This window comes from Scheffersomyces amazonensis (assembly GCF_036850825.1).
Source record: "Scheffersomyces amazonensis strain UFMG-HMD-26.3 chromosome Unknown RJT21scaffold_8, whole genome shotgun sequence".
In the NCBI taxonomy this organism is placed as follows: domain Eukaryota; kingdom Fungi; phylum Ascomycota; class Pichiomycetes; order Serinales; family Debaryomycetaceae; genus Scheffersomyces; species Scheffersomyces amazonensis.
This window is the reverse complement of record NW_027042748.1, coordinates 48,695-66,435: the sequence shown is the minus strand read 5'-3', so window position 1 is coordinate 66,435 and position 17,741 is coordinate 48,695. Positions and strand designations below refer to the sequence as shown.

The following is a 17,741-nucleotide window of genomic DNA, read 5'->3' as shown; positions in this document are numbered from 1 at the left end:
TTACATAACACTATATATACTATATACTATATACTACAGTATTATAATACTATTAGTAGGGTGGGTTCGGGCGCTTACATAAGCACAGAAAAAATCTTCAAAAGGTAACAGAAATCTTTCCTCACAATTAAAAATTATTGACCAGCCTAACAGGGAGACTACTTAGTCAATATTTAATAATTACTGACCATACAATTCACAGTAGTATACACTGGGAATGAACTAAGAAGAAGAGTATATACTGAGAGAATAATTAGGGTTACAGTATTTAGTTCTTTTTTTTCTTTTCTATTCTTTTTTCATTTCATTTCATTAACTTTACATCTTTTTATCAACCATGTCATCAGGACGAGGAGGAGGTCAACCACCTTCTTCGTCTAGGTATGGTGATAGAAATGAATATACTGATTATGGGAAATCTCGAAGGAAGAATTTCTATTCTCCCAATACTATACCTACAACAAGAAGAGATTATAAGAGTTCTGGTTCAGGAGGTCCTGGGTCTTCTTCATTAGCTCATTCTTTAAAGGATAATAATAATAATAATAATAATATCAATAATATTAATGGTTCAATACCGAACCAACATCAACACCAGCATCCCCATTCTTCAGCAGATATTCAACCATCTTCTTCATCTTCAATACCGACAAATAGAGATAGACCTCCATATAGTCAAGGTACAGCTCGACAACAACAACAATTACCACCACAACAACAGCAATTACAACAACAACAACAACAACAACAACAACAACAACCTTATACATCTTATTATCCCAGTTATGGAGCTTATAGTAATAAAAATGGGAATATATCCTCTCAAAATGACTATAATAATTCTCGAGAAACTTGGAGATCAGGAGATTCAAGATTAACTACTAGTAATAAACCTTCATTTAATAAATATGATTCTTATGGTTCATCATCATTATCTTCATCTAATTCAATCCCTTATGGATCAAAAAGACGTTCATTAACTGGCTCAGTAGGGAATCGATATTCTTCTAAAGATCGAAATAGAGGCCCATCTTATAATAGTACCAGTTTAAACCGAGGTGGTGATACTTATTATCCTTCAAGTGGTAAAGGCTATTCATCTTATAATAATTTAAATTCAGTTAATTCAAATTCAATTTCAAATCCCAATTCAATTTCAAATCCAAAGTTAATTGATCGATATTCTTCTTTAAAAAGTGGAAGATTAACTCATTCTTTAGATTATGTTAAACTCAAACAACCAAATAATCATCATGGAAAGGATTACATTTCTTCTAAGGGTCATGATAGAGTGTCACATATTAAAAAGGATCCTAGTGAAGAGTATTCCCTGTCTCCTGGTCCTGATGATGATAGTAAATTATCTGAAGATGAAGAGAATGAAGAAGAAGAGGAAGATGATAGTCATGCAGAATTATCGAGAAAGACTACGAGAGAAGAGAATGAAGAAGCAGAAGATCGAGAACTAGAAGAAGCATTAGAACAAGAACAAGAACAAGCACAAGAACAAGAACAAGAACAGGAAACACAACCGAAACAGGAACAAGAGGATGAAGACGATGAAGAAGAAGATGAAGAAGAGGAAGAAGTATCACAATTGGATAAAAGTGAAAATGATATTGAAATTGAAACCATCCCCACGGAGAAGACTATAGTAGAGGAAGAGAAACCACCAGTACAAGTTGAAATACAACAAGAAAACAAAGATATTATTGAAGAAAAAGTTCCAGTCTCTATTAAAATTGATGTATCAAATGAAGTTTGTTATCCTGATGGATGTAAATATCCATTAAATCGTTTAGAATATGAATTTGAAAAATTACAATCACAATTCCAATCAGAAACTAAACAAGAAGATGGATTAAATTATCTTAAATATAGTTTAGCCAAACCTATAATTGATTTTAAAGATTATAAATTCTTTATGAAGAATTTCCAAATATTTATTAAACGGAAAGGTGGACTTATAGATAATTTAAAACAACAAAATCAACAATTACATCGTAAAAAGATAACATTATGGAATGAATATACTGAAGGTATGAAATCATGGGAAATTGAACGAGCAAAAATGGAACAACAATTACTGATAATTCATCCACCTGATGATGAAATGAGACGAGAAATTGATGCCAGTGATAATCGGAAATTATATCAACAACAATATAATAATAATAATAATCATAATAATAATAATAATACTAATAATAATAATAATAATTCTGGTAATGATAATGATAATAATTCCGGTAATGATATTGCTCATGGACGTCGATCAAGAAGACATGGAGATTTAGTTACTACCGAAGCAGAATTTCAAGAAATTCTTAAATCTTTAGAACGTGAACAAGATGAAGATCCGATTATAAAAGCTCAAAGAGTTTCTGCTCCTATTCCAGATTTAATTTTAGATCCAATTAAACGAGACAATATGAATTTTATGGATTCAAATAATATTGTTAAGGATAAATTAAATTGGGCAACTCGAGTTAAAACTGATTTTATTAGTAATTTCTCTACCAAGGAGCATGAATTATTTTGTGAAGGATTTTGTTTATTTCCTAAACGATTTGGTTCAATTTCTAAACATATGGGAGGGTTAAGAACTCCTTCTGATTGTGTAGTTCATTATTATATTACTAAAAAGGCTGTGAATTATAAACAATTATTAATTCAATTTAAGAAAAAGAGTTCAAAAAAGGGTCGTCGGGGTAAACAAATTAAATCTAGAAATGTATCACAATCACAATCACAATCTCAACCTCAATCTCAATCTCAAACTCCAGTTTCAACTCCTTCAGAAGTTTCATTACCTGAACCAGTTACTGAAATTATATCGAATATAATTCAACCTCCAATTGAACCTCATACAGAAGAATTATTTACTGAAACTGGGAGAAGAAAACGAGCAGCGGCTCCAGTATTTGAAGGAACTAAAAAATCAGATACAATTCAAAGTGATGATACAGGAATTGAATCAGGCCCATCTAAGAAAAAGCAAAGAAAGAAGAAAGAAGAATCTGAATCGGCAGAAACTGCTACTGATGGATCTCTGAAAGAAGAAGAAGTTAATGTTGAAAATAAAGCAACAGATACTGATGCAATTGCAAATTCAAATTCAAATTCAAATTCAAATCCAAATTCAAATCCAGATTCTGTTGCAAATCGAAATCCAAATCCAAATCCAGATGCAAATATAGATACAAATTTAAATTCAAATGCATTACCTATTCTTCCAAAAGATGAATTAAATGAAATTCCACCTCCAGATGGTTCATTACCTTCAACACCTCCTAATGCAGATTCTAAAGATCGTAGAAGAACTATTTCTAGTTATTGGAGTATAACAGAAGCTACTTTATTTCCTCATTTATTAAGTGAACATGGTACAAAATGGACCACTATAGCAGATGCATTAAAGACTAAAACCGCCACTATGGTTAGGAATTATTTCCAAAGAAATGCTGAAAAGAATGGTTGGAATATTATAGCCATTGAAGCTGATGCAAGATTAGAAGCTAAATTTGCGGCTGTATTAAATACTCCCGGAATTACTCATCCAGAAATTATTGAGGCTAAAAGTACTTATCCTGAAACTGGACCTTCGACATCAACATTTATACCAATGGGGACTTTTCAACATATAGCTCCACCTCCAATAGCGAAATTTAATACTGGACCTTCAATTAGTTCACTTTTATCTGATGATACCCCTGCTCAAGCATCAACCGAACAACCACGACCAATAAATATCCCCACTTATATACAACCACAACCACAACCTCAACCACAACTGCAAATACAACCACCGCCATTCAATCCTCAACCTCAACTTCAACCTCAACCTCAGCCTCAACCTCAACCTCAGCCTCAACCTCACCCCATTCAACGAGCTTCAATTATGAGCTTATTGAATTCCGATTCAAGTCCAGTCAAATCAGAACCCATAGTCCCTCAAGTAATCCACATGAGAAAAAATAGTCTTCATGACATACTTAATTCTCCTTCGTCGGAAACGTCTTCCAACTATAATCCTCCTGCTCCTAACAACAACAACAATAATGGAGTGAAAAGAAATGGGATTGCCAGTTTACTTTCGGATCCCACCCCTTAATAATGACCTAGTAACGTATTAATATCTAATTTATTTCTATATATATCTGTATTATATTACTTAGAATGTATAATTACTTTTATGTGGTAGTGCGCATGTGCCCAATTAATTTGGAGATAGTCGTGTACACTTAATCGAAAAAAAGTCGTGTACTACTCTCCCAAAATTTTATTCAGAAATTTTTCACTTTCGACTAAACTAACACCCATAAATCATAATACATATACTTAACCATAGTTAAGGAGTCAACAGGATGTTCAAACAGTTGGGATTCCTTCGAGTCACGAGACGAGGATTGGCTCAAGCTTCAGTAAGGTTACAAGAACAAAGTAGACCATTAATACCTGAAGATTTAAAACAACGAATTCAAGAATCTAGACATAAAGTATTTATACCAACCAGTATAAGAAATGAACAAATAAATCAATTAGAATATGAAAGACTTAGAATTGTTCCTGCATTGAAGACGTTTTATGGAGGAAATCCCCTTCATGATGAAAATATGAATCAATTAAATGCCATATTAAGAAAGTATATAAATTTACCAACTAGAAGTATAAGTGATGAAGAACTTCGTAATAATAAATTTATTTCAGTTGAAACTTATAGAAATAGAATTCAATCTGGTACAAGACTTAAAGATAAACATCATAAAGAATTATTATATGTATTAAATCGATTAAGAAGTATTGATGTTGAATTAATGCCAAAAGATGTTAATGAAATATTATCAAAATATTGGGCAAAATCTGCTCTTATAACTAATTCAAATAAATCAATTAAAACTTTAGATGAATTTGGTAGAGCCTTTGCTAAAGCAAAAAGAAAAACAAGTCGAGCAGAAATTTATTTAGTTAAAGGTGATGGACAAATTCTTATTAATGGTAAATCATTTGTTGAATATTTTACTAAAGATACTGATCGTAAAAAGATTGCTTATCCATTTCAAGTAATTAATCAAGAAGGTAAATATAATATTTTTGCTAAAGTATCTGGTGGTGGTATTTCTGGTCAAACTGAAGCTATAATGTATGCTGTATCTAAAGCTTTAATTATTTTTAATCCATTACTTAAACCAAGATTATCAAAAGCTGGTTTAATGAAGAGTGATAGTAGAAATGTTGAAAGAAAGAAACCTGGTAAAGTCAAATCCAGAAAATCTCCTACTTGGGTTAAACGTTAGATATACTTTATATTTATATTTATATTTATATTTATATTCTATTGTATTGTATTTCTACCTCTACTTCTACTTCTATACATATATATTTATATAGTTCCATGTACATAAGCAACTAATTAATTAATCACGAAATGTATCTAAATAATTTAAAACTGATTCAATTTCTCCCTTTTCATATTTAGAGATTTTTGCTTGAAATGATGATCCTTTACCTCCACCTTTAATATTAGATAATCTTTGTTTTAATTCAACTTGAATTTCTTCAGCCTTTGGTCCAAGAATTTTAACCATACCTCCAGTACCTGAAGGATAATCTCCATTAATAAGTATAAGCGTATGTTTATCAGATAAATTAACATCTTTCAGTTTATCACCATTGATTAATGTAGTGATTTCCTTTTGAATTAATGTTAAATATTCAGGATTATTATCATTACGATAAACATAATCAACTAATTGATTATTTTTAAATTTATTAAAAAGTTTTACAGCTTCAACATTAGCAATTTCTTTTAATAATGAAGATTCACGAGAAAGGGCCTTTCTATAATTTGAATTTAATAAAGCCACTTTTTCAGAAACTTCATCAATTTGACATGATAATTGATTTCCTGATACATCCTTTAATAATTCATTTTGTTTTCTTAAATATTGATATACTCTTGAACCACAAATAAAATATAATCGAGAATGTCCACCTCTTACACTTGTTTGATGTAATAAAGAAATAGCTTGAATTTGAGAAGTTGAAGATAAATGAGTTCCACAACATGGATTAGAATCTAATTCACCAATTTTAACAATTCTAATAATTCCCTTGGATAAATCATAATCATCAGGAATATGTGATACATCAATTTCTTCTCCATGTTCATCTGGTGTAACTACATGAATTGGAACATTTTCTAATATTAAATTATTAACTTTAATATTAACTTCATTAACAATTTCTTCATTAACTTTTTCTGGTAATTCAATATAATTAATTAAATCTCCCATTGACCAACTTAATGTTTCTAAATTATAAGTATCAAATACTGCAGATAATAAATGTTGACCAGTATGTTGTTGCATTAAATCAATACGTCTTGACCAATCTAATTTTAATGTAACTTCAGTACCTGGTTCAATTGGTGAATCAGTTAAATGTAATGCTTTAAGTTTATCTCTTAAAACAGATTTTACTGTAATAGATTTTTCATCGGGTAATATTATAGATCCTGTATCAAATGGTTGTCCACCACCTTCAGGAAATAGAATTGTATCATGTAATTCTACTGCATATTGAACTTCTTTAGGTAATTCAGGTTCTTTAGATTTCTTATTCTTATTTTGCTTGTCTTTAGCAGTTGGAGGTGGAACAAATTCGTAACTTGACACTACTGTAGTTTTAAAAGTTTTCAAATATGAATTTCTTTGACATGCTAATGCTCCTACTATAGTAGAAGTAGAAGTAGATACGGCTGTCATTGTATGATATTAGCAGTTCCCCCTTTTGGACCTATGACAGGATTGATATTTGTAATCGAAATTCGAATTTTTAGATTTTCAGACTTTTTCAAACTTCTTATCTCTGGGGTCACGCGACTGCTGATCACGCGCTCTCATATAATACATATAATAACACGAATATATTGAGAGGTATATAACACATAACAGAGTTAACTAGAGGAAATTGAATGAATGAATATATATAGAAATAAATAATAAATAATAATAATACCACCAATTTGATTTTTCACCTGTGTCTACTTAATGTAACACCAACTATAATTGAAGAAGCTAAGAAAGCAATAGCTCCTGGAATAAGTACTGCATTTGGGACTCCACTAATTATGGTAGTGTCCTCTGACGAAGATTTTGATTTTAATTTGGATTTAGAATTTCTTTCACTTGGAAGACGTTTAATATCATCAACTGGTGCATGTTCATGAGGATTATGAAGGAATAAATCGGCTTTATCATTTTCAACTTTTTGATTAATAGTTACACATTCAACTAAATCATTATCAGATGTAATTGAAACTATATCACCTTCATCATCAATATAACTTACAGCATAAATATCACCTTCTTCATGAGATTTTTTAACTCTTAAAACTTCAAGATCTTTATCACTTAATTTATCATTAATTAAATCTCTTAATTTCTTTAAACCTTCACTTGGTTTTAAAGAAATTCTATGAACTCTACCTTCAATTGCTGGAGCTTTAAATTTAAATGTAAATGGTAAATCAATATCTTCTTTAAGTGATGAACTATTAGAAATTCTTTGACTTGATTTAGATGGTGATCCACTATGAGAAATAGAATCAGAAGGTTTAATATCCACATTAAATGATTGAAATTCAGATGGTGTTACATCAGGAACACTACCTTCAGGAATAATACTACCTTCAGGAATACTACCATCATGAATAATATCTTCAGGAACACTACCAGTAATAGAATCAGTATGAATTGATTCAGTATCATCATGACCTAATGAACTCCAAAATTTATTCCAAGCAGGACCTTCACGATGTTGTTGTCCTCCAGTAGATTCTGATTGAAGAGAATTTGATTGAGAAGGAGTAATGGTTTGTTTAGTTGGAGTTGTATCAGGAATTTCAATTTCTTTAATTTGATTTAATGTAGCATAAGTTAATTTTAAAACTTCAACAATACCAATAATTTCATGATGTTCACCAACTACTGGTAAATTTAAATAATGTCCATCAAACATTTGTCTTAAAGCTTGTTGAATTGGTAAAGTAACTTTTGCAACATCAGGTTGAGGAGTCATAACTCTAACAATTGAACATTTTTTTGGATTTAATCCAGCAGCAATAACTCTTAATACTACATCTTTTGAAGTAAAAATACCAGTAACATCATCATGACTATCTTTAACTAAAACTGCAGTAGTTTTATTTTCTTTCATTAAAACAGTTGCATCATAAACTGTAGTTTTAACATCAGCATAAACTGGAACAGATGAAGAATCTAATACTGATTCTAAAGTTGGACCATTCATTTTATTTCTTAAATCTTCAAAATATTGGAAAACTTGTAAAGGTTGTTCAGTAACTCCAATTTCAGAATGAACAGAATCTAAAGCTTCATATAATTTTTTAGATGAAGCATGCATTCTTTCTAATTTTTCCATTTGTTGAGCATAACATTTTGTAATATCTAAAACTCCTACAATAAGATTATCTTCATCTAAAACTGGTAAATGTCTAAAACCTCTTTCAACCATTAAAGTTAAAGCTTCCAGAGCAGGAGCTGATGCATTTGCACATAAAGGATTTGGTGTCATAATTTTATCAATTGTAATAATTGAAGCATTTAAATTTGATCCAACAACTCTAAATGCTAAATCTTTTGCAGTAAAAATTCCTAATAATTCTCCTTTATCATTAACAACTAATACACAATTTTCTCTTTTAGCAGACATTAATTGTGATACTTCATAAACTGTTGAAGTTGGTTTACAAATAATTGGATCACTTGGTTTTAATGAATATACTGTACCAGGATTTACTCTTTTATGTTTAGTTGATTTAGTACCAGATTTCTTCTTCTTACTTAAATCATTTTCAATCTTTCTTCTAATAGCGTCATCTTTCTTAGTTTGTCTCTTTCTAGAATCAAAACTTGGAATTGGTTGATTATTTAAATTACTACCATTATTGGTAGATCCTCCTTGAACTTTAAACATCTCCTTAAACTTTAGGATCGAATTAGCCCTCTTCAAACCTGGATCTTTCAAGTGGTAGACTGTTACCTTTTCTTTATCATTCATGATAATTTTAAAAAAAAGTTTTAAAAATTTATTGAAGGTAGTTAACTGCTTTTAGGAAAAGGTAAACAAAGTATCCCAATTAGGTTAAATTGAATTTCTGGGGGTTGAGGAGGGGGGGTCTATGCAGGACCAGCCAAATATAAATGAATATGAAAAGATTTATTTATAGATGAGAGTTAAAAGAAAATGATTTGAGACTAGTCAAATACGTAGAGTAGGTAAATATTGAATAAATTATCAAACGGTTACGAATTATAAAATTTTGTCAAAACTCTTATGATTTATATATTTCTAGTTAAACTTATCGGACCACTAACCTGACTGAGAAAAGAAAGTCTCTCCACAAAGGGACAAATTGAGACATCGAACGAATGTGCGACATTTGACATTTGACAGACAGACAGACAGACAGACAGAATGTTCGCCATAATGTAGTGTGCGTGTACCGATTCACCATGTTACGATTATTATGTACAGTTGTACACATACTATACCACTACATATTATACACTACACATAATATAAACTGTACTTGTTGATCTTTACATTTTATAGTATCATGTCGCAATATATCATAACGCCGCAGTTGAAGGAATGTATAGCGAATATCGATAATATAGATCCAGTAGTAATAGAATTACTTACAAAACCATATATATCAAAAGGCAATCTAATTAATATTTATAAAGCATATCAACCTACCACAAATTTATTACAACTACTAAGTAAAACTTCATTATATATACCCAATAAGAATCCTGTAGAAGAAAATATCATCAAAACTCCTGAATTTATTAAATCAATGGAATTATTACGGTTAAAGGCTAAGGAAGAAGAATATCAACGATTAGTTAATCCATCTCCTGAATATTCTACATTATATGAACAAGATTTATCTAATAAAGAATATATATCTCCTGCAAGAGCTCATAAAGAATTAAAGAGTCAATTAACAACTATAGTTAATATATTTGTTAGTGTGGCAAGTGTAGTATATGCCATATGGTATTGGACAAAAAGTTCATGGAACCTTCCAGATAGTTATAGAGTATTATTATGTATATTCTTTGGATTATTAATTTTAGTGGCAGAAGTTGTGGTGTATATGGGATACTTAAATAAAATTGAAGAGGCTAGAATTAGAGAAAGGAAAAAGCCCGAGGTTAAAAAGATTATAAAATCAGTCAAGCTTGCTTAGATTTGCTTAGACTATTATATATAAAAATTAATTAATTAGTAATATATTAAATATTGACAATTAAATTAAATATTGTCAGTAAAATAGCCACATGGTAGCGCGCCATTTGCAACATATTATATAAGTCACCCTTAATCCGCCTGCCCCCCCTGAATCAAATTGACGGTCAAAATTTATTCACATCAATCATGCAAGGGGCATTTGATAATAGAGATACATTCTCTATCAATTCGATATTTAACGTATTAAGCAATTTCCCTCTATTAACCTATGTGATTAGTTTCTTACAAGATTTTATTATTGGAGTATTAAATACTGGTCCAATACCTAAACATATAGCCATAATTATGGATGGGAATAGAAGATATGCCAAACAAAACAATCTTGCTTTAAAAGATGGCCATACTGCTGGAGCTGAAGCTTTAGTAAATGTAAGATTTACCCCTTACCCCTTGTTACTGTTGATCAGTATAATTTATAAACTAACTAAATTATAGGTTCTTGATGTTTGTTTTAGAACAGGAGTTGAACATGTAACTATTTATGCATTTTCAATTGAAAATTTTAATCGATCTAAAGAAGAAGTCGATACTCTCTTTAGTTTATTAAGAGATAAACTTAAAATGATTAGTGAACATGAAGATTCTTATGCTAGATTTAATAAAATTAGAGTAAGAATTATTGGGAATAAATCATATATTCCCACCGATATTTTACAAGATTTAGAATCAATTGAAGAAACTACTAAAAATGCAACTAGTAAGAAAACTCTCAATGTTTGTTTCCCTTATACAACTCGTGATGAAATAGTTTATTCTATTAAATCAATTATTAATAAAGTTAATAATGGAGAAATTGAATCTAAAGATAAAATTGATTCAAAAATTATTGCTGATAATTTCTATTTTGGTCCTGATACTCCACCATTAGATATTTTAATTAGAACTAGTGGTCATACTAGATTAAGTGATTTTTTACTCTGGCAATCTAATTATAATTCAACTATTGAATTTGTTGATACTCTTTGGCCAGAATTTAAATTCTTTGCCATGACATCAATTTTACTTAAATGGAGTTATTATCGTACCCTTCAATTAGAAGCATTATCGATTATGGGAGCTAAGAATGAAGATGATTTAGATATCAAGATTAATCTCTTGAAACAATTACCTAAACATCCTCCATATGCTTCAGTCAATCTGCGTCAGGTTAGGTTAGGTTAATTTTATTTTGTTTTATGATTATATCCTTTTAGGATTTCATTGGCTCGATCAACTAATGTTAAGTATATATTGTTTTATGATTATATCCCTTTTTAGGATTTCTTAGGTTCTTTTTACTTCTATATTTACAACATCCATTACGGATGGTATTTCTTTATTTCGGTGAATTGTTTATTGTATATTTATATTTACAAGTTGGTAGGAATGATTAAGCTTGAACTTCTTGAGATTCATTTGCTTTTTTTACAAGTTCATCAAATTTGATTTGTTGATGGTAGTCATCTAATTCTTGATTCAAATAGATATTTTGAGATTTAAAATCTTCTTCTCTTAATACAATAGCATTTGGATTTCTTTCATAAGTCCATCTTTTATTAATTATTTGGGTTAAATTATCTTCAACTTGTTTTAAATCATGTGATTGAGTAATGATAAAGTCATTAATATCAAAACCTAAATTCAGTTGTAATTGTTTAAAGAATTGGAATCTGAATGATAAATCATGTAAGTTTATTTCTTTATATTGTTCTTGATTAATATCTTTATTTTGAACTTGTTTAAAAGTATCATTAATTATAGTTATTATATCAGATTTTGAATATGTAGCTTCTATATCTTTAGGACTAACAATCTTTGATTTCCATTGTTCAATTTTGAAATTAGGCATATTACTAGCAGGAATAAATGGAACATAATCAGGACTATTCTGTTCATTTAAGATTTCTATCTTTGCATCTGGTTCAATCTTGGCGAGTTCATCTTGTTTAGCAACAATTTCTTCATTCTTACGAGTACCAAAGACATTTTCAAAAAAGAAACTGGCACGACTGGTGGATATTGTCCTTATCTGTGTCCTCCTTACAACATGTGATGAGAATTTGAACATGGTTATGGTTCTATACTAAATGGGTTAAGTATATCTAGTACTCAGATACTTGAGAATTTTGAAAAATTTTGTTAACCAAAAAAAAAAAAGAACAGGTTACCCGGAAATAACCCACGACTATTTTGATCTACTACATAGATTTAGCAGTAATTAATAAGTTACTAATTTAAATGATTTACATAATAATTCGTAGAAATTCGTATATTTAAATGCTAAGACTGAATATATTACAAGATCTTCTTTCTTTTAAGGAAAGAAATCGTCAATATGAAAAAGAGTCCATAAAATGCAAGCCCAATATTTTGATGTTCCACAAATCCATGATTCGCAGTTTGATCTAATTGTTGCTGGGTTTGGCCTTGTTGTTGATCTTCAAAAATTCCAAACTGTTCTAATATATCTCTATCTTTACTATCTCTAATTTTAAATTTATTTTGAGAATTTGGGTCTGGTGATTCAGTATTTACAATACTAACAGGTAAAGTACTAGTTACTATTACTTCATTTGCATTAGTATGACTTGCACTTGGATTAGCCATTGTATTTGTATTTGTATTTGTATTTGTAGTTGGTGAAGCAGAAGTAGAAGGACTTGATAATGAAGATGTAGTAATTGATATTTGACCAATATCACACCATCCATTCACTGGTATACAATTAATATATTTACACCAATGACAATTTGAACTACTTCCTGGTCCATCTTTATTAGTAAAGAAATTTTTGGCTAATAAGACAAAATAAACAATAACTAATATTAATGAAATAACTCTAACGGTTGCCCAAATAGCAAAATTTATTGGGATTTTATTAGACCAAAATGCGAATGGATTCCATTGATTTTGAAAATGTTGTAAAGCTGATAAATGACTATCATATGGAATAATTCCATCTTCATATACAAAGAATGGATCATTAACCAATAATATACTCATTAAAATCCCAATAGCAAAACCTCCAATATGACTAAAATTATCCATTCCTGGTAATAAACCTAATACAAGAGAAACAAGAATTTCTCCCACCATAATTAATATGAAAAGACCATAATGCTTAGTATTATAAATATTAGTATTTTTTTTACCACAATAAATAAATAATAAAATATTTGTAGCTAAAATTCCAAATAATGCTCCTGAAGCACCAGTTGAAGCAATTCCAATTGGAGTAAAATTTGCTCCTAATAAAAATCCTGAAATACCACTAGCAAGATAAATTAATGCAAATTTAATAGTTCCTATACTTCTTTCAATTGATGGTCCCATAGTTATTTGAAGTAATAAATTAAATATAATATGTAAGAAACCAGCATGAAGAAATATTGGAGTTATAATTCTGAACCATTGATCAGGTATAAATTTATTATCAATAAATGGAATATTTGTTAATCCACATAATTGAGGTAATGAACAAACATTTGTAGCAACAGATGTTGAATTTGGACATGGGAATTGTAAAGTAGGATCATCAGTTACTGTTTCAATTTGTTGCATACAAGGAACATATCTAGCACCCATATTAATTAAAAGGTAAGTTGAAGGACCCAACATTGGATTGAAATATGGTTTTGTTTGAAATGCTGAACCAGTTAAAATAGACATTTTTGCTAATTCTACAATGAATACAATAATTTGAATCATTGTTACAAGTATTGTAAAGTATGGTAAATTTGTATAATGAAAGCGAGGAGTTTTTCTTAATATTCTTAATCTTTCCTTTTCATAATAATCCATTTTCTGTTCTACTGAAGCTGGAGAATCAATATTATCGTTATCATTATAGGAATAGTCATTTTTAGGAGTAAGGAATGGATTTGCATTAATGTTATTATTATTATTATGAGAATTATTATTATTTAAATCTAATTCTTCAAAGGGACTTTGATGAGGTAGTGAAGGTAATGGCATTAAATTATAATGAGCAGTATTAGGGAGTCGATTTTTACTAGATGGATTATCTGTATTATTTGTCATTTGATTTTGTAATAATTCATCATCTGAGTTGGATAAATTATTTAATTCAAATTCATTTGTTGAAGGTAATTCTTTGTTATAATAAGAAGTTGAATTATTTCGAACTTCACCAGGAGATAATTGTCTTGTATAAGGATTAACTGCATTATTGATAACTGAATGCGGGTATATTACAGCATGAGGTTGAAGGGTATTCACGTTATCATTGAAGTAAAAATTCTCATCACTATTATTATTATTATTATTATTATTAGTAGTAGTGGTAGCAGTACTGTAAGTATAATTAGGATTAGGAGGTGAAGGAGCGTATTGATGAGAATTCAGTAAGAACTCACTCCGTAAATTCTTTGAAGTAGGATACAGCTCTTGCTTATCCTGATTCCTTTTATTATTATTATTATTATTATTATTATTAAACATTATTAGTTATTATGAGTTCATATATGGCGGAACGAAAGTAAACTTGTGTACCTGATTTTTAAATTTTAATATACAAAGATGGGAAAGGACTATTAGCGAAAGTTATGAAACTGATATTATGATAGAAAGAAGGAGTAAGTTGTATAATTTGAATATTTGACCTGAGGAGTAGGAAATTTAGTGGCCGAGTTCGGTTGCTCTCAGCTACTTTTAACTCACTACTTGGCTAAGTATTAAGCACTAAATCAACTAATGCATTTAAAAAAAAAAACTTCCTACTATTTTCTTTTTTTGGTAACTGTTTCACAAAGGTATTAAACCTCCTTACAACTTACATAATACAATAAAAATAGATCAATCAGGAACACGCGAGCCAAGACACGATATCGAACGACTCATACTGTGAGAGATGGGTTAGAAAGATTTTATTCCGACATATGAACGTGGCAAATCTATTACGACGACTACTACTACTACTAATACTATTATTATATATTATTGATATATAATATATATACACATTATCATTAATTTAAGTAGTAATGAAGTCAGTTAATATTAATTTTAATTATATACTGGAACCACGCGATCCAATAAGCTGTGAAGAATTAATAAAGAAATACTTTAACCTATTCTTGCATCAGGTACAATTTAAATAAGCCTGTTTTTATAACTGTTAACTTCCCCACTATATGTATAATGATGCTCTGTAGCTCCAAAAACTAAAATTTTATTCTGAAACAAATCGTCAAGATAGAAACGTTAAATGTCGCATGTTTTTTTTATTGTCTTTTTGCAACACTCGCTTAGCACTAACGGATATTCAATATATTAGACTAGTTAGAAAGTTTCTGATATATTTATATTATATATTTTATCAACTCTATTTATCTTTCAAACTGCACACCCAAGCCCAGTGGTCACGGGCTCATAACTTAGATTACGATGGCAACTTCCTTTTTATCTACTAGATTGTGTTACTATATATTATGCAAATTATATTTATTCTATGATACAAACTGAGATATACAACCTCTTCCAAAATCACTTGAATAAAGCATCGTTGGATAATGGATCGATTTTCAATACATTACTTCTCTTCTTTAATTTTCTATCAAGTGCAGCTTCAGCTCTAGATTTAGCTTGATCAGCAGCTTTTTGTTTTACTTGAGCTCTAACAAAATTAGGTGAAACATACTGTTTATTTTCATAAACTTTTGGACCTCCAAAGGAACCTTCCAAGATAGTTATTAAAGTTAAAACAAATCTAGGACCACATTCAACTAAATTTAATTCTTCACTCTTACCTTCATCACCATTTTCTGCAGCATCTTTAACATCCTTGGATTCATTGATTTGATAATTTCTAATCCATATCTTATTATCAACAATGGAAAAAGTCATGACATGATCAATAAATGGTTTAGATTTTCTAGCATTTGGTGGAACTCCAAAACAATGAGTTAATAATTCTTTAATTAATTTATAATGATCATTTTCTAAAAATGATTTATCAAAACTCAAAATAGGTCTAGATCCCTTTAAACAATTCCCAATGAAATTCAATTCATCTAAAGTATGTAAATTTTGTACATGAAATTTTAAGGTTGGACCATTTGGTGGTTTAGAAATCCATAAATATAAATCTTGATGTTTTCTAGCTTCAAAAAAGAAGATATTATTACAATTATATAATTCAGCAACTTCATTCAATTGATATAAGTTCTTTTTAGAATCAAATTTAGGTTCTTTTCTAGCATGTGGTAATAAAGCAACTAAATCATTAATTAAATGACGATGTCTATAAGTAACACCTCTGGATGATATCACTAACAATCTTTGTCTATTTATATGCTTAGTCTTTTCGGAAGTTTCCTTCGAACTTTTGGATTGTAATGCCTTATAAATAGCTGACATCTCTAACTTTATCTATTTGGTATAATATCTAGTATGTATTAGCTCTGCTCCATATATTTTTCAACTCATCTTAAATTTTTTTTCTACTATGTGCTTGATCTTTAAGCGTTGCGTCATGGATGTTCTTCTATAATTATTTTTATGTATTCAGATTTTACCCGGATCAATTCTACTAGTTATAATTTGCAGTTTTCGCTTGTCACTGACAAATGTTTGCAGCTATTTATTACCTCTTCGTATACTTATAGTATACTGTAATGGAAAGATCATATATCAACTGTTTGGTTAGCCCAGTTCATGGGGTGAAATGTTTCTAGACATTTAGCCTGTCTTACTTTTGTTATTTAGTTTCTGCGATCTAATTCAAGATTTTCTACCTAACAATATAATTCACAATATAATACAAGATTATGTACTTTAACACATCAGTCAAAAGAAAGCAACAAAATAATCCATACCATTCTCTTTTCTTTCTAAAATAGGATAATCAGCTCTATGTATAGCATCATATAAAAACTTGTATGTTTAAATTACTCAGCTTTTGCCCTATAATAATAATGGATTTAACCCATCAGGAGCACATCATCAATGCTAAAGCAATTGATAGTAATAATGAGAATTTGAACTTTTATTCAACATACAAAACGATTTTGTAATATTAGAATTAACAATAGCTATTAAAGTCGCTTTATTACAATTTGTTGGAAAAGAACAGAAAAAGTTGGTAATGCGATATATCATATCCTGGAAATTGTTATAGACGATACCCGAATATTCAGATGGTATTTAAATGGATGGATCTACGTAATTCATTGCTAGCAAAATCATAATGCCCATGATTCAAAACTTAGAATTTTGACTAAGAAATAAGAGTGATAGCTGAAAAATAAGAGTAATAGGAAATGCCGAATTTTGACATTTCAGGGATTGCGTTACAAATAAGGATCAGGTATATGTGATGTAAATAGCACCGTTGGCTTTGTCAGTAATGTAATATGTGGTAATTTTATGAGTATTTCAGGGACTTCGTTACGATCGAT

At 29.6% G+C, this 17,741-nt stretch overlaps 9 protein-coding genes across 9 annotated transcripts; 4 read left to right on the top strand and 5 right to left on the bottom strand. All coding sequences in view use genetic code 12, as the record gives it.

Moving 5' to 3' along the window:
- Positions 1-159: 159 nt before the first annotated feature.
- On the top strand, positions 160-4,340 carry SNT1 (Snt1p). Its single transcript, XM_064885768.1, has 4 exons — positions 160-569; positions 660-1,225; positions 1,325-2,957; positions 3,153-4,340. The coding sequence occupies exons 1-4, from the start codon at positions 338-340 to the stop codon at positions 4,112-4,114; spliced, it is 3,393 nt and encodes a 1,130-aa protein (XP_064735865.1). The 5' UTR covers positions 160-337; the 3' UTR covers positions 4,115-4,340.
- MRPS9 (mitochondrial 37S ribosomal protein uS9m) lies at positions 4,337-5,335 on the top strand. Its single transcript, XM_064882605.1, has one exon. The coding sequence runs from the start codon at positions 4,368-4,370 to the stop codon at positions 5,295-5,297; it is 930 nt and encodes a 309-aa protein (XP_064735864.1). The 5' UTR covers positions 4,337-4,367; the 3' UTR covers positions 5,298-5,335.
- Positions 5,336-5,357: 22 nt separating this feature from the next.
- Positions 5,358-6,825, bottom strand: RJT21DRAFT_55908 (putative alanine--tRNA ligase). Its single transcript, XM_064885058.1, has one exon. The coding sequence runs from the start codon at positions 6,765-6,767 to the stop codon at positions 5,418-5,420; it is 1,350 nt and encodes a 449-aa protein (XP_064735863.1). The 5' UTR covers positions 6,768-6,825; the 3' UTR covers positions 5,358-5,417.
- A 210-nt stretch (positions 6,826-7,035) lies between these two features.
- On the bottom strand, positions 7,036-9,000 carry RJT21DRAFT_89815 (uncharacterized protein; the record flags this gene model as incomplete). Its single annotated transcript, XM_064885623.1, has 2 exons — positions 7,036-7,673; positions 7,734-9,000. The coding sequence occupies 2 exons, from the start codon at positions 8,998-9,000 to the stop codon at positions 7,036-7,038; spliced, it is 1,905 nt and encodes a 634-aa protein (XP_064735862.1).
- A 325-nt stretch (positions 9,001-9,325) lies between these two features.
- Positions 9,326-10,594, top strand: VPH2 (Vph2p). The gene has a single exon (XM_064885061.1). It carries the CDS (start codon positions 9,644-9,646, stop codon positions 10,280-10,282), a length of 639 nt encoding a protein of 212 aa, XP_064735861.1. The 5' UTR covers positions 9,326-9,643; the 3' UTR covers positions 10,283-10,594.
- SRT1 (ditrans,polycis-polyprenyl diphosphate synthase) lies at positions 10,377-11,609 on the top strand. Its single transcript, XM_064885059.1, has 2 exons — positions 10,377-10,713; positions 10,780-11,609. Exons 1-2 carry the CDS (start codon positions 10,471-10,473, stop codon positions 11,503-11,505), a joined length of 969 nt encoding a protein of 322 aa, XP_064735860.1. The 5' UTR covers positions 10,377-10,470; the 3' UTR covers positions 11,506-11,609.
- On the bottom strand, positions 11,610-12,551 carry RJT21DRAFT_55912 (mitochondrial 54S ribosomal protein YmL13). The gene has a single exon (XM_064885060.1). It carries the CDS (start codon positions 12,389-12,391, stop codon positions 11,714-11,716), a length of 678 nt encoding a protein of 225 aa, XP_064735859.1. The 5' UTR covers positions 12,392-12,551; the 3' UTR covers positions 11,610-11,713.
- A 28-nt stretch (positions 12,552-12,579) lies between these two features.
- RBD1 (Rbd1p) lies at positions 12,580-15,262 on the bottom strand. Its single transcript, XM_064883267.1, has 2 exons — positions 14,700-15,262; positions 12,580-14,504 (listed from the first exon to the last, which is right to left on the bottom strand). The coding sequence occupies exons 1-2, from the start codon at positions 14,782-14,784 to the stop codon at positions 12,619-12,621; spliced, it is 1,971 nt and encodes a 656-aa protein (XP_064735858.1). The 5' UTR covers positions 14,785-15,262; the 3' UTR covers positions 12,580-12,618.
- Positions 15,263-15,828: 566 nt separating this feature from the next.
- Positions 15,829-16,701, bottom strand: CSI2 (Csi2p; the record flags this gene model as incomplete). Its single annotated transcript, XM_064885614.1, has 1 exon — positions 15,829-16,701. One exon carries the CDS (start codon positions 16,699-16,701, stop codon positions 15,829-15,831), a length of 873 nt encoding a protein of 290 aa, XP_064735857.1.
- Between the last annotated feature and the right edge of the window lie 1,040 nt (positions 16,702-17,741).